Below are 14,899 nucleotides of genomic sequence, written 5' to 3' on the forward strand. Positions count from 1 at the left end.
AAATGTAATGATAGAATGATAGATATTCTTTTCTGGTAAAGGAATTTCAAATAATAACAGAGAGGTGAAGGGAGATTTGTGGGATGAGATAAGAGACTAGAAATAGCACTGGTATCTATTTAGGCTACAATATGAAAGGGAACAGAATTTTCACATCTGGCTAGGGTATAAATGTATGGCATTTTGTTTTAGCTTTGATTGGGGACTTTTCAGTGCCTAGGAAATATTCCTCTGGCTAAGGTTGGACATGTGGGTTGTTAACCTATTTTAAGTATTTTATAAGTTGAGGTTGATTTCAAAGAGACAGTAGTTGACCTAACTCTTTTTACCTCTAGCCCTGTTCTGCTTGTGAGGAGAAACCCTAGACACAGTTGCTAGAATTCTTTTTTGTCTGAGTTACTGTATATGATAGAAGATTTCCCATCCCCACTGGATTCTTAGAGCCTTGAGAGTTGGAGTCTGATCTCCCTGTCATAGGTCTTCTTAACGGATTGACCTTTCCTTTTGCCTTTCTCAGCCCTAACACATTTGTTCTTCCATTAGACTTCCAGATGCTAGGATCCAGACCCCATTATTGGTAAATCTTTTTCCAGTATCGTTAGTTTCCCAGTGCTTTTGTATTATGGTGTTCATGCTATCCCTCTCCCTGCCCTCCCTTCACACCATTGTTTACCAGACAGACTATCCACAGATTCATGGTCCAAAAAATTGTATTAAGGCTTTTGGCATCCAGGTAAGAAAACAACTGGATGTTCTACTTAAAGACCATTTTAGATGGCCAAGAAAAAAAAAAGACAGTAGGACAAAGGAATCCCAGATTTTGGGGGAGTCAGATTTGGGGGAAAACAAGAAGAAATATTCCCCTCTGTGCCAACAAAGAAAATATATTTCCTAAGACTTTCCATAAAGCAAGAAAACTGTATTAAGCCTGAGGAAACCTCCTTCTCCCAAATGAACCCTCCACCATTCTTTTTTGTATTACTTTTTGATCTTTGCTCTTCACATGAGACTACAAATAAAAATTTTAGTAATGATAAAATTCATTTGCTATGGGATACTCTGCGAGATAAATAGATGGATGTTTTCCCATTATAAATCAGTTTTAGACAAGAAACATATTCTATTGTTCTTCCAAAGTCCTGCCCTCCAATAGTTTGATTTTAATAAGTCAGTATTTTTTTTTTTATCATTAATCGTTTTTAAATGCTTTTTAGGTAGGACTGTTTTCAGAATTCACAAGTACTTTTCTTCTCTGGAAGAATAAATGCAGACTTTTTTTTTAAACCACTGAGTTTCTAGGATAGATGGAAAGAAGCATTGGGAGGTGATTAACTTTTTCGTTGTATTATGCAGCCAATAGGCCATCTGTGAAATGATTATTAATTTGTTGTTATTGTTGTCTTTGTCTTCCAAGAGAATAATGAAGACTTATTATTAAATTTAAAACAGGCCTGGAATCCTTTGAAAATTTATTCTTTTTTTACTTAATGCTTCTAAAGTTAGATGGACTAAAGTTAGATGTGTAATCTGCCTTTGTAATCTTCCTGGTTTTTCTATTTTACTTTAAAAGAGTAAAAATTTTAGAAAGTAACACGTTTCACATTATTGGTAACTAAAACATTGATTTTTTTTAAAAAAACATAATCAACTTTGTTATGGGAAGGTGCAATTGCTTTTGGAGGGGTACGTTCTTTCCTAAGAACATTTTTATAAAAAGCTCTAATCTTAGTCAAGCAATGTATTTTCTTAATTTAGTGTAAAATAATACTTTTTGTGAGATATGTTTCATTCAAACAGAGTAACTGAATAACAAAATGACAAGAGTTTTATAGAAATTCTGGATAATTATGAAAATCTGCAAATGTATGAGTCCTTGATTAGATGTCTACAGATAACTTATTAATATGTAAATACTTTATAATAACTTGGAAATTTGATAATTTTTTGAATGAAAAATCCAAATGGAATCACTATTCTGATTACAATTTCAATATGCAAGGTCAACTTTTATTCCTTTTTCTTTTACAGACCAACAGAAACGTGACTGTTATCTTTCTCAGTCAAATTGTTTGGGAAAAGTTTCGACCAAATACTGGGTGTTTTGAACCATTCATCATGTATTTCTCTGATTATAGCATAGGTAAATGCTCATTTTTTAAAATTCCTTTCAGAAGTAAGTTTTTAAATGGGAACATTTAGAATTATCAGTGTTTGGGAGATAATATCAACATGTTTGAATGAGGAGATCATTTAGAAAGTAAACTCTTAAAGGGAAATGAAATATCACTGTGGAGTGTGGGAATCTGGCAGTCAGTGGAAGGAAGCATTTCAAGTGTAATGATCCTTGTATCACCACTTACATTTGCCCACATGTGGAAAGTGTTTGTGTACTTTACAGACATTTAAATGTTATTTTTTATTCTATGAGATTCTTCCTTCTCTGTTAGTGTGATTTACCATATATTCTAAAGGGCCTGATTTTATTGGCAGTATTCAGTGTTACTCTGTAGCCGAACAGTTCAGTGAATTAATAATGTGGTCTGACCTTCTATCAGAACTTTGAGTGTGTTTTTTTATTACTCATTGTGGATTTTTGCCGATTCATCCACATTTTTTCACCTATCTCTCAATACAGTTATGGATTTTCTAAATGTTTAGGATATAGTCTGTCGCCGTGGAATATGAGACATTATGACGCAATTAAAAAAGCCAAATTGTAGGCATGTCATATAACCTCTCTGGGCTTAAATTTCTCAAGTTATAAAATAAGGGGGTTGTATTAGGTGAGATCTAGGGCTCCTAGCTTTGGCCTCAGTTTCTTGGCTTTATTATCACACTGAACAACTGACCTAACCAGTTATAGTCATTAATTACAAATTTTACCTGTTTTCACAAAGAAAGAAAAAAACCTCATTTGAAGGAAAGGAGTCCTACATCTTATGTTAATTATTGTTGAAATAATGTGAATGTCCATGTTCCCCTTTCCCCCCAATATCATACCAAGGAAAATCAAGTGGAAACAAGGGAATAAGGATTTATATAGTGCCTGGCTCTGTGCTAAGCCTTTTATAAATATATCTCATTTAATCTTCAAAATAATCCTGGGAGGTAGGTACTGTTATGATCCCCATTTTACAAATGAGAAAACTGAGACTGACAAAGATTGAGTGACTTGCCCAACGTCATACAAATAGTAAATTCCTGGGGCCAGATTTGAAGTCATATCTTCCTGACTCAAATCCCATTGCTCTTTTCACTGACCACTTGACTTTTATCACATATTATTTCTCTCTGTCATGTACATAATGTATGTATACATACATGTATATGTGCAATAAAATATATATGTTCATATATTATTTTATACATATACATGTGTGTGTGTATAAATTCTTCATACCGTGCCTTTTCTTTAAGGAATTAACATCCCTTTAGAGAGGATCCTTTGAATCCTGAGCACTACAGGGTAAAGTGATGAAACTGCTGGCTTGGCTTTCAATGTTGCTTGGCAATTTTGGGTTCTGATTTTTGATCTGTTATGTTTGAGATGCCTTTGGAATATCCAGTTGGAGTGATTCAGCAGGTGGGTGATGATCTAGAATTGGTATGTAAAGTTAATGGTGTGGAAGAGATCCCTGAGATAGTGTATATAGGCAAAAGACAGTAAGTAGCACGGGATATAGTACTGGTAGAAACCCATGGTTAAGCAGAATAACACAGAAGATGATTCAGGAAAGAAGACTGATAAAGAGCTGTTGGCCAGCTAAGAAGAGAACAAGGAAAGAGTAGTTTCACTGAAACCAAGAAAGGAGAAAATTCTTTTGAAAAGAGTATGATTCATAGTTGCAAGTGCTGCAGAGATGTGATAGTATGAATGCAGAGATTAGGAATGAGAAGGCCACAGCAGGGGCAGCTAAGTGGAGCAGTGGATAGAGCACTGGCCCTGGATTCAGGAGGACCTGAGTTCAAATCCAGCCTCAGATACATAACATTTACTAGCTGTGTGACCTTGAGCAAGTCACTTAACCTCATTGCTTAGCCAAAAAGAGAAGGCCACAGCCAGAAAATATCTTTTGTTCCTAAATTTCTGTCATCATATAAGAATTGCTTATATTCCTTGGATAGGAGCAAAGAGAGATGAATTTTAAGGCTTTTAATGTAGGAGAAAGAAGAATATGTTTTAAAAAGAGGGAAAAAGAAGGGAAAAGTGAGGAATGAGATCTTTGAAAATTGGTGGATTTATTTAGAATTTTGGAATTCTTTTTGTTCTGTGAAAAAATTTTAAAGCAGATGCTCTTTTTTTTTTCTGTTTATTTGTGTCTGGTTTGGTTTTTTAGCCAAATTATTGTCTACTTAGAATACCTAACATGATAGAAAATTCAACCCTTGGGTTCTTTAGATTTTTAAGTTATTTACTTTCCTAAAGTAAGTAAGGCTTGTGAGATCTACTTTAGAAGTAATCTCTCTTGGTTTTTTGTCATGCTTACCACTTAATAAACTTTGCAGCACTAAGGCAGACACACAGCTCCACCTACCATGATCCCCCAATCTTGGTTTCAAAATTTAATGTTGCTTTCCTATTCTAATGGGTTTACAATTCTTATAACTTTTCATGACTTCGTGTGTTGTTTCAAAGTGGTATAATAAAGTGTTATAAAATACATGTCTTAAGTGCTTTATGAATCATTAAGAACAAATTTGTGTTTTTGGACCAGGGCATCTTCAAAAGATTTTGTCCCATGATCATCCTCCCGAGTATTCAGCTGATTTCTATGCAGCCTACATTAATATTCTTCTTGGTGTTTTCTACACTGTCTGCAGAGACCTGAAAGAGCTCAGACATCTGGTGAGTGATCTTGGTATTTTTTTCTTGTTTGTTTGAAATTACTTTTATTTCACCATAAAATATTAAAAGTATAACATAGTCCATGAGCTAAGGATTTATTCTCATATCACATTATTCTCATTGGTTTAAATATCTCTATCTTATTTTTTGTGTGCTTAAAACCTATGACTCATAGGTTATCATCAATAAATATTCAGTGCTTGTTATATGCAAGGTACTGTGCAAGGTGCTGAGAATACAAACACAAAATGAAATAGTCCCTCCTCTCAGTGAACTTGCATGCTTTGGGAGGAGACCTGTACATAAGTAAATGGGGTGTGTGTATATGGTACATATATATGTGTGTCGTATACATTCACTCATACATACATTTTAATGTACTTATATATAGATAAATATACAGAATAAATATAAAATAATACTAAGTAGTTAGGGAGGAGAGGCTACTAGTAGTTGGAATCAGAAAAGACTTTGTGTAGAAGGTGGTACATGAGTTAAGGAGGTAAGGGATTCTTTTAGAAGGAGTATATTCCAGGTACAAATGATGGCCAGTGCAAAGGCATACAAATGGCAAGTGGAGTGCTATATGTCATAAATGACAAGAAGGCCAGTTTGGTGGGCAGTATTATGGGAAAGAGACTAATATACAACGAAAATCAAAAAGAGCCAGATAATAAATACCTTTAAAAACCAAACCGGAGTTTTATTTTATTATAGAGGCAATATGGAGTTAACTGCAATGTACTGAGTAGGGGAGTGGCATGCTTAGACATGGGCTTAAGGGAAATAATTTTGTCAGCTGTGTGGAGGATACATTGAAGCAGGAAGAGACTTGAAAGGGAGACCAATTTGGAGGTCACTGCAACAGTCCAGGTCAGAGTTTCTGAGGGCCTGAGTCAAGCTGGTAGCTGTGTGAATAGTGGTAAAATGATGGATAGGAGAGATGTCATAGAAATAGAAAGTGTTTCTGTGTGACCTGAATCTGTGGTTTAGTAATATTTTGACATGATCACTGATCTTTCCACTTTCCATAGGTCATTCCAAGAATGAGCTTTTTTTTTTTTAAACTAACTACCACCTACCTATTTGTAAAGAGTCAAAAGTTTAGGCTTTCCTCTTGGCTTATTTTGGGTTTCCTTTGTATATGCTAACTTTTTATCTAAATGGAAGGAAACTTACTTAAATCAGAAGCTCTGAATTCCACTTCTCTTTAGTCATGGCTTATATTCCTTGGATACTTCTGTTTTAAAATACTTTTTAAAGAAAAAATGTCTATGTCCTTCCTAAATTTTTAGAAATGTATGTATTAAATATTTAGAACCCAGTTAAACCCCAAATTGGAAATGCTGAAAGTCAAATAGAGTAATAAAATTTGAAAGCATAGTAATATTGAATTTAAATAAAAGTAAAAGCTGGTTTTGGGAAAAAGCTAATAAAATAAATAAACCAGTAACTATTTTGACATCAAATTTAGAAGGAAGATTAACAGCAAATTAATTAAGGAAAATTATTTGAAACTTTTGTCCAATTATATGTCACTAAAACTGACAAGTTAAATAAAATGGTTGATTACTTACAAAAAATATAAAGCACCCAGATTGAAGAATTTTCAAGAAAGGTAATTTAAATAACACAGTCTCAGAAAAGGAAATTTAATGAGCCACAAATGAGTTAAAAGAAACAAAAAGGCCAGTTGCTATACCTTCAGCTCAATTTAGGGCATCTTTCCATGGAGGTGGAGGCATACGAGGATCTAACATCTCTGCCCTCTTCCTAAAAAGAATTCATGGGAAGGAGACAGATGTTCCTTGATTCTTCTCAAAATAATTGAGTGAGACTAGGTAAGGGAAACAGAGAAGCAATTAAATCAATTACCTCATAAAATGTTTTTTATTTCTGAAGAAAGGAAGTTTCATTTAGGTCTGGACCATAACATTTTAGGTATATACCTTTAAAATATACTTTCATGTCACTGATTCTAGTAATATTTAGTCGTTCCATTAGTAAATGAAAAAGATATTTTTAAAAAAGGAAGAGGTGTAATAGGATAGTTACCATTTTGAATCATCTTCCAGACCATAGGAGAGAAAAGATATCTTTACCCTTTTTTCCCCACTCTTCAAAGGGATACTTAGGATGAAAAGAAAAGGTTTTTTTGGTCAATATTGTTTCATTATCTTTATAAAATTGTGAATGGAAAATTTTTGGATAAGTTAATAAAAGTATACATGAATATAGACCTGCATCCAAGTACTATTTTCCCCCCCAGAGTAGGTGATTTAGTAAGTTTTGAGGAGTGTAGACCTGTAGGTGAAAGGATTAGGTACACTTCCTCTAAGTATTTGTCTAGACCAGTTCTTATATTATTAAACAGTTTAACTTTATTGAGTCTCTTATGATGACTTTTTAAAAATTGTTTATTGTTTATTCAGTATTTGGGTTAGTGTGACACTTGAGGAATTAGTTACATCATTGTACATACGTAGATCTTTTTATATAATATGGAAATTTACAATTATTGAGAGAGCTGTCTATCTATATCTGTATAGTTATAGACAAAATCAGGTCTTCTGGAAAGGTCATACATAGGACTATGCTGGAGAGCCCCAGTGAAGGGAACCACAACAGTACATCAACAGTGTGTTACTACTGTGTGGTGCTTTGTGTCCAGGAACCAAAAGTTGTCTTCTGGATCTTGAGGAGCCTGTAGCACCTATAAGGCAGGAAGTTATATACTCGTGGGGTTCTGGGTCTGCTTGACAGCAACTCCTTCAATGCTGTACAAATCATATCCAGCATCACAGTGCAAACAACAGGGCTTAACAAATGGTAGTCACACTGTACTGTTCCCCATTTCTAATTTTAGGAAGAGGCTAAAGTGTGTTCATAAATTTTATGTTTTTAGTGTTGGCTCACTAACCAGAGGAGGAATTTGACTTCCTTGAAGAAGTGCATTCTACATAATCCCTGAAGCGCTGTCACGTTCTCTAGCCAGTAAAGTGGGCAGCACATTAAAAGGCTTTAAAACTGCAACTCCTTCTGGATTCCCTAAAGAGTATCTACATTCTTCATTAAATAGGCCTCCTCCAGAATCAGGTTTCCCTTCACCACCTCTGAAATGCCATTCTGCCCCACGACACATGAGACACTGAGGAAGACATCATCATAAATGGTAGAAATTGGATGCACTCTCTTGAGATTCTTTATCATGTTTTCTGCCAGATCTGCCACCTACAAGCCAGTGGCCAAGGAAATGTAGCCCTTAAGCTTGATCATCTCATAAACACTTTCAGCCACCTGTTTATGAACATCTTTCCAATACTCTTAATCAGGATCAGTTCCTAAACCAGGATAAAGATGTTTCAGAGAGACACCGGCAACATTCACACCACTGCATATAGGAACACTGCAGTCTCCATGTTCCCTAAGGACCCATTCATGACAATTAGAAGAATAGACACTGAGTCTCTCTCCTGTTAGGTAATGGAAACTGGCAGAATCCAGATTGCCACCACTTCCAATGACACGGTTTTTAGGAAAGCCACTTAGCTTCTAGGCCACATATGTCAAAATATCTGCTGGTTTGGAAATAATAAGCAGCTTGCAATTAGGGCTGTATTTAACTACATTGGGAGTGATAAATTTAAAGATATTCACATTGTACTGGACCAAATTAAGATGATTTCCTCTCTCCTGCTGATGTGCCCCAGCCATAACAACAACCAGCTTTGAGTTGCAGTCACACTGTAGTCTTTGCCAGAAACAATCTTTGGTGTTAGGAAAAGGCTGCCATGTTAGAGATCCGTCATCTCTCTCTTTAGTTTGTCTTCTTTGACATCAACTAGGGCAAGTTCATTAGCCCAATCCTTCATTAAGGTATTTATGGTACATGCCATGCCAACTGCACCAACCTCAACAACAATGATCTGGTTTTCCTTTAGGACATTCACAATTAGCTGATCCTTGACAGTAGTTCCGATTTTGGAGGAAATCTGAGCTCAAATGTGGTTGTTGGTCAGGCTGCAGGGAGTTCTGAGTTAGATGTCATGATTGCTCTTTCACCTTTACCTATTTATGCTTTTCTTGAGTCTTCTGTTTGAACATCATGTTTTCAGTTCAGCTCTGGTCTTTTTATCAGGAATGCTTGAAAGAATTCTATTTCATTAAATACCCACTTTTTTTCCCTTCAAGGGTTTCTCAGTTTTGCTGGGTAGGTTATTCTTGGTTTTAATCCCAGCTCTTTTGCCTTTTGGAATATCATATTCCAAGCCTTCAACTCTTTTAACGTAGTAGCTGCTAGATCTTGTGTGATCTGACTGTGGTTCAACAGTATTTGAATGCTTGCTTTCTTTTCTGCTTGAAGTGTTTTCTCCTTGAACTGGGAGCTCTGGAATTTAGCTATAATATTGTTGGGAGTTTTCATTTTGGGATCTCTTTGAGTCAATGATCAGTAGATTCTTTCAATTTCTATACCATCTGGTGGTAGGATATGAGGTAGTTTCCTTGATGATTTTTTTTTTAAATATGCTGGCTAGGCTCCTTCTTTGATCATGGCTTTCAGATAATTCAGTAATTCTCCAATTATCACTCCTTGATCTATTTTTCAGGTCACTTGTTTTTCCAATGATGTAGTCCACACCTTTTTTTATTTTTTTTTCATTCTTTTGACTTTGATTGTTTCTTGATTTCTCGTGGAGTTATTAGCTTCCACTAACTTAATTCTAATTTTTAAGGAATTATGGTGAACTTCTGTACCTTTTTCCAATTGACCAATTCTCTTTTTTAGGTATTATTTTCTTCAGTATTTTTTGTGCCTCTTTTGTCATGCTGTTTATCATCTTTTCATAATTTTCTTCCTTTGCTTTCATTTCTTCACTTATTTTTTCCTCTACCACTCTTACTTGGTTTTTAAAATCATTTTTTGTTCTTTCAGGAATTTTTGTTGGACTGGTCTCCAATTCACATTTTAATTTGAGGCTTTGCTTATAGATGTTTTGACTAGATTGCCTTCTGAGTGTGTGTCTAGATCTTCCCTGTCACCATAGTAGCTTTTTATTATCAAGTTCTTTTTTTTGTTGTTTGCTCATTTTTCCACCCTGTTTCTTGATTTAGAATTTTATGTTAATGTTGGTCTCTGTTCCTGATACAGGTTGAGGGGTGACAGGTAGGGAGGGACTCTGTCTCAAGCCTCAGGCTTTTTCTGCACTGCTGTTTTCAGAGCTAGTTTTGGGGGTTTGGAAGTTTTTGTTGCTTTCAAAGTGGTGTGATCTAGGGAGAGATGTAGTCACTGCTCTCTTGGTTTGCACTTGGGATTGCAGTCTATACTGCTCCTCAGGGCCCCTCCCTCCACTGGGACCAGAAATGATACTGTTCTTAAGGGTCCCTGATCCCTTGGAGCTGGAAGTGATCCTGCCATTCCATTCCATTTCCTGTTGACCGAAAGTGCCTTTGTCAGCCCTTGAACTATGACGCAGAAGTGGGTAGAGACAATGGAGTTGCCAAACAGTTTCTGGTCCTATGTCCACTGCTAGCACAAAGGTACTCTGTAATCTCTTTCTGGCCAGTTGCTGGGTTCTCTTACCACGTCTGGCCTGAGAGCTCCCAAAGCTGCTGCTGCTGCTTCTGTCACCACCACCTAGCCCCACCACTGGCGTTTCATCCATGGGGGCCCTGGGCTAGCCTCCTTCCCCCATGTCACCGATCTCTTTCCAACCTCCTAAGTTGTCTTGGGCTGGAAGAGTGTCTTACTCGAACCTTTTGTTGGCTCTGCCACTCCAGAGTTCGATTTAAGGGGTTACGGTAAAGTTTTTTGAAGGGCAGTGTTGGAGGAGCTCAGCTTTCTCTACTTTGCCGTATTGGCTTCACCCCAGGAGCCCCTCCTAGGTGATCTCTGAGGTCTTTTCTAACTTAAGATTCTATTATTCTTATTAGGCTGTTACACTGAGTAGCATAACAGTCTGCATTGAATGTGAAAGAGGAAATTAGACTGTAGTATGAGGGATTTAGATGAAAGATTGTTATACATAAAATTGTATTACCAACAGAATTTATAATTTCTGGAAATTTTAAAAAACAGGATAGTTTTTAATCCATCTGGAATGGTTTAGGTTTAGTCCTATCCAAAGAAGCATGATTTTTTCAAGGTTTCTTCTGGCCCCTAGGTCTTAGTGTAATGTATTTAGCTGTCACTCAGCAAACATTTTTTAAACCCCTGCTACGTGATAGGCATTGTGCTAAGCACCAAGGGTACAAGAAGAGTCAAAAGACTGTCCTTGCCCTCAAGGAGCTGACGGTCTGGTAGGGGAGACAACCAGCCAAGTGTTATTGACTCCTTTAGTCCCAGATCTGCCATTGACTGCCTGCATGACTTGGTAGCAAATCCACTCACTCCTTCACTCCTCTTGGCCTCCTTACCTCTAGTGCGGTGGTCACGCCAGATCCATGATGATAATTAAGCCCCCGTGGGTTTTTGGTTTGCTTGCTGTCGTTTCTCCTCCCTTTGTTGTTAGTTGTCATTATTGCTCTCCGTTTGTCTTCTTAAAGTCTGCTACTTTAATATTCCTGTCTGTGTGAGAGTCCTGAGTATGGTTAAGTGAAGTATATAGTCTCTATGATAGCTTTTTTATTTCTTTTTACATCAAGAGGCCAACCAGGCCTTGGATAAAGGTAGGGGTGGGGATGCTGTTTTATATTGTTATAGCTGTATTAGAGATGATTAAGGTTACAATCACTCTAGCCTATGGATGTGCAGATATATTACTAGAACTAGTGCTTCACTTTAAAGTAGCTAAGTTTTTCCATAATTTTTCTCCTTTTCTTAATAGAATTGAAAAAAGTTTAATTTTGATTTACAATAATAATGACCAATAATTTATAACTTCTTAAGTCTGTAAACATTTTATTTCTCTCACCTGGACTGATAATTATGATAAGTCTAATAGGTCAGATTCACTTTCCCCAAAGTATCATAAATATCGCCTTTGCTTTCCCTAGCAGAAGCAAAAACAGTGTTAGCAGTTTCCTCATAGGCTCTACCTGTACACTGAAAGAACCTTTGTTTGATTCTCATATCCCAAAGCTGGACTCCCTTGGCCTCAGAAAACCCTTTGCAGAGTCTCTCAACTCTCCAAACTGTCCAGTCCCCAAAGCTGGAGAAGGTGCCCAGGGAGAGGCTCTCTGGTAGTACTCTCCATAATGTTTCAGAACATCTTGATTTCATGACTTTCTCTAGGGATACTTAGCAGCCTGGGAGTAAGAAAAGAGATTATGGATGGTGGAGGTTACTTTAGGAATAAAGGATTGCGTTAGGAAATTTAGGCGTTGGGTAATTTAGGGAATTGGCTGGTCAGACGTTTAAGTGACTGACCATGGAGTTGAGATTAGGTAATAGAAGCAAGTGAAGTTGGAGTAGAAAGTTAGGAAACATTTGAAGGTGTTGAGTATATGATAATAGATTATAGGAGTGTAGAAGAATCTTAGTGACTTGCCTAAGGTTTCACAGACAAATATCAGGGCCCGCATTTTAATTTCAGTTGTCTGGCATTAAAGTCAGTGCTCTTTCTACTAAACTATGCTGATGAAGAAATCAGGTACCAGGGTTAGGGCCAGAACAGGAGGAGTACAGAAGGCATAGTAGCATAGGCCACAGTAAAGGATAGTTGGTCTTGGTAATTTATGGTATTTGGTAATTAGACAAGATTCTTGTAAAATCAGTTCATTGGTGAGACAAAAACTTCCTTGTTTCACTTAAAATTAAAAAAAAATATGTTTAGACAATTGAACACATTCCCCTACTCGGGTGGTGAGCCTGTGGTCTTCTAGATCCTTAAGTGCAGCCTTTTTAGATTCAGGCAAAAGGCTGCACATAGGGATCTAGAAGCCTATATGTGGCCTCAAGGCCTCAGGTTCCCCACCTGTGCTGGATGAAGCAAAATAAGTAGGACTAGATAATGAGTGATATATATGAATTATAGGCCACATTTCTGATCTTTCAACTAAGGAAATTCTCCAGTTACTGCTCACATTCGGCCAGTTGTTTATTGAGTCCATTTCTTAGACCTAAAGATAAAAAAAGCTAAACAGGGTCGCTGTGGGGAAATCCTCTGAAGGGAAAATTAATATTAGATGTTGTTGAAACATTCTCTAGCCTAAACAGGTACTTTAAAAAATTGTCTGGATGTTTTATTGAGGTATGATAGGAAACATGGAGTCAATATGTGTTTTATTATGTTTATTTTTAGTGCTGGTTCATCGTGTTAATTTAGTTATACATTTAATTAACATGTCGAATTTCCACGTTTGTCCTCATATCCCTAGTACCTGGCATATAGTATTCACTTGACAAAGACTTATCAACAAATGTTGATACGTATGGGCCACATTTCCACGTGAAATTCTTGGAAGTGAATAAGCATTACTATACATACTTGATGAATCTGACTAAAGGAATTTTCCTTTCCTTTTAAATAGAGATCATGTTTATTAATGGTTTAATTAGCTATTAATTAACCAGAGCTAAGTTGTTAAATTTTGTGGATTATACTCCTGTAATTGACTTTGTAAAGTTGTTCAGTGTTTGGGATTATGAAGAAGTATTTTGTAAATCACTGTTTCAAAGTGACTACATTCTGTAGTCTAAAAGTACTTGTTTTCCTTAAAAGTACTTATTGTATAATATAGCCAAGGAATGATCTTCTAGCAGGCTTTTGCTCATTAAAAAAATTTCCTTGAGCATTTAAAAAAATTTTTGTAGTTAATGAATTTTCTTCACTTCAGCTTTTTATAATAAAGTAATAAATAACTTACCTTAAAAATAAATTTATCACAGTATAGTGGTAACTATTTGGAAATAATTTTTTCTTTCCTTTTTTTTTTTAATATAGGCAGCTCTTAACTTTTCTAAATATTGTGAACCTGTGGTAAAAGGAGAAGGTAAATGTCTTATTTTTATGTTAATATTGTACTTTTGCATAGCTGTTTTCTAGGATTTATATTATTAAAGTTTGGGGTTTTGTTATATCTTTGTGTGTGTGTTTTTCCTCAATGTAGCTAATGAACGTGATACCCGTAAATTGTGGAGAAATATTGAACCTCATTTGAAGAAGGCTATGCATACCGTTTATCTCAGTGAAATATCAAGGTAAAGTTTTCTTTTTGCCAGAGTTCTGGGGATTATTCAGTATGAATTATCTAGATATTTATTATGCTAAAATGTAGTTCTTATTCTTCACTTTCATATTAGGACAAAGCTAATATTTTTTAGCCTGCTGGAAAGAAATAGAAATCATTGTATATTTATTAATTTTTTTCTGGCTTGAAAATTAACATTTTATTGTGAAGTAAGTTATATTAGATAGGAATGTGATATTCAGAGGAATTAGAGAATATTTTTTAACTAGCTTTGCTTCTCATACTCTTTAAACATTTTCATGTTATGTTAAAAAGCAAACCCACCGTCCTATATAAATCAAGAGGAAAAGTATATGCTGCTCTTATATTAAAATGGATATTTGATCTAGAGCACCTAGGTAGTAAAAACTATAATTAGGAATTTTCTTTAATCTTTTTTATGCAAAAGTCTTTCTGAGATTCATTTCTTTCCCAAAAAGATTGGTTAAAATTTGAAAATAACTAAGTTTTGAGATGTATTTAGAAATATTTCTTTACACTTAAAAGTGTTCTTAAAAAATGGGTTTTTTATTTGAAGAAGTGACCCAAAAATGTTATTTGAAATTTATATTCTGTGCTTTAACCAATTAATGTTCTCATCACATTAGTTTTAATAAAATTAGTTTAAACTGTTATCAGATAATCTAGCTGATTGTAAGAACAACAAGCTGTTAACCATTAGACAACTATGATGAAATTCTGAATCTTTTAAGGTGATTTTAGAGAATAAAACAAGGTAAGCCACATTAGCTAAACTTTTAATTTACTAGCAACTGGTCTTCTTTGAGTTGAAAAATTTGATGAAAGTGTTTGCATTTCAAATTTAATCAGATTGATATGGATAAATTTCATTTGTCTGTAACAGTGAATATTAAGATGAATTAC

The 14,899-nt window shown here is 35.4% G+C and overlaps 1 protein-coding gene and 1 pseudogene across 2 annotated transcripts in view; one reads left to right on the forward strand and one right to left on the reverse strand.

The window, feature by feature from the left end:
- Positions 1-14,899, forward strand: part of ORC5 (origin recognition complex subunit 5) — a 95,473-nt gene that overhangs the window by 16,622 nt on the left and 63,952 nt on the right. For both annotated transcript variants that reach the window (XM_027838849.1, XM_027838850.1), the window contains exons 5-8: positions 2,029-2,140; positions 4,716-4,846; positions 13,729-13,777; positions 13,895-13,985. In XM_027838849.1, coding sequence (XP_027694650.1) covers positions 2,029-2,140; positions 4,716-4,846; positions 13,729-13,777; positions 13,895-13,985 — 383 coding nt within the window. The remainder of the gene's footprint in view (positions 1-2,028; positions 2,141-4,715; positions 4,847-13,728; positions 13,778-13,894; positions 13,986-14,899) is intronic.
- LOC114025401 lies at positions 7,868-8,835 on the reverse strand (annotated as a pseudogene).

The sequence above is a fragment of the Vombatus ursinus genome, unplaced genomic scaffold (assembly GCF_900497805.2).
Source record: "Vombatus ursinus unplaced genomic scaffold, bare-nosed wombat genome assembly UNPS02014830.1, whole genome shotgun sequence".
NCBI lineage: Eukaryota > Metazoa > Chordata > Mammalia > Diprotodontia > Vombatidae > Vombatus > Vombatus ursinus.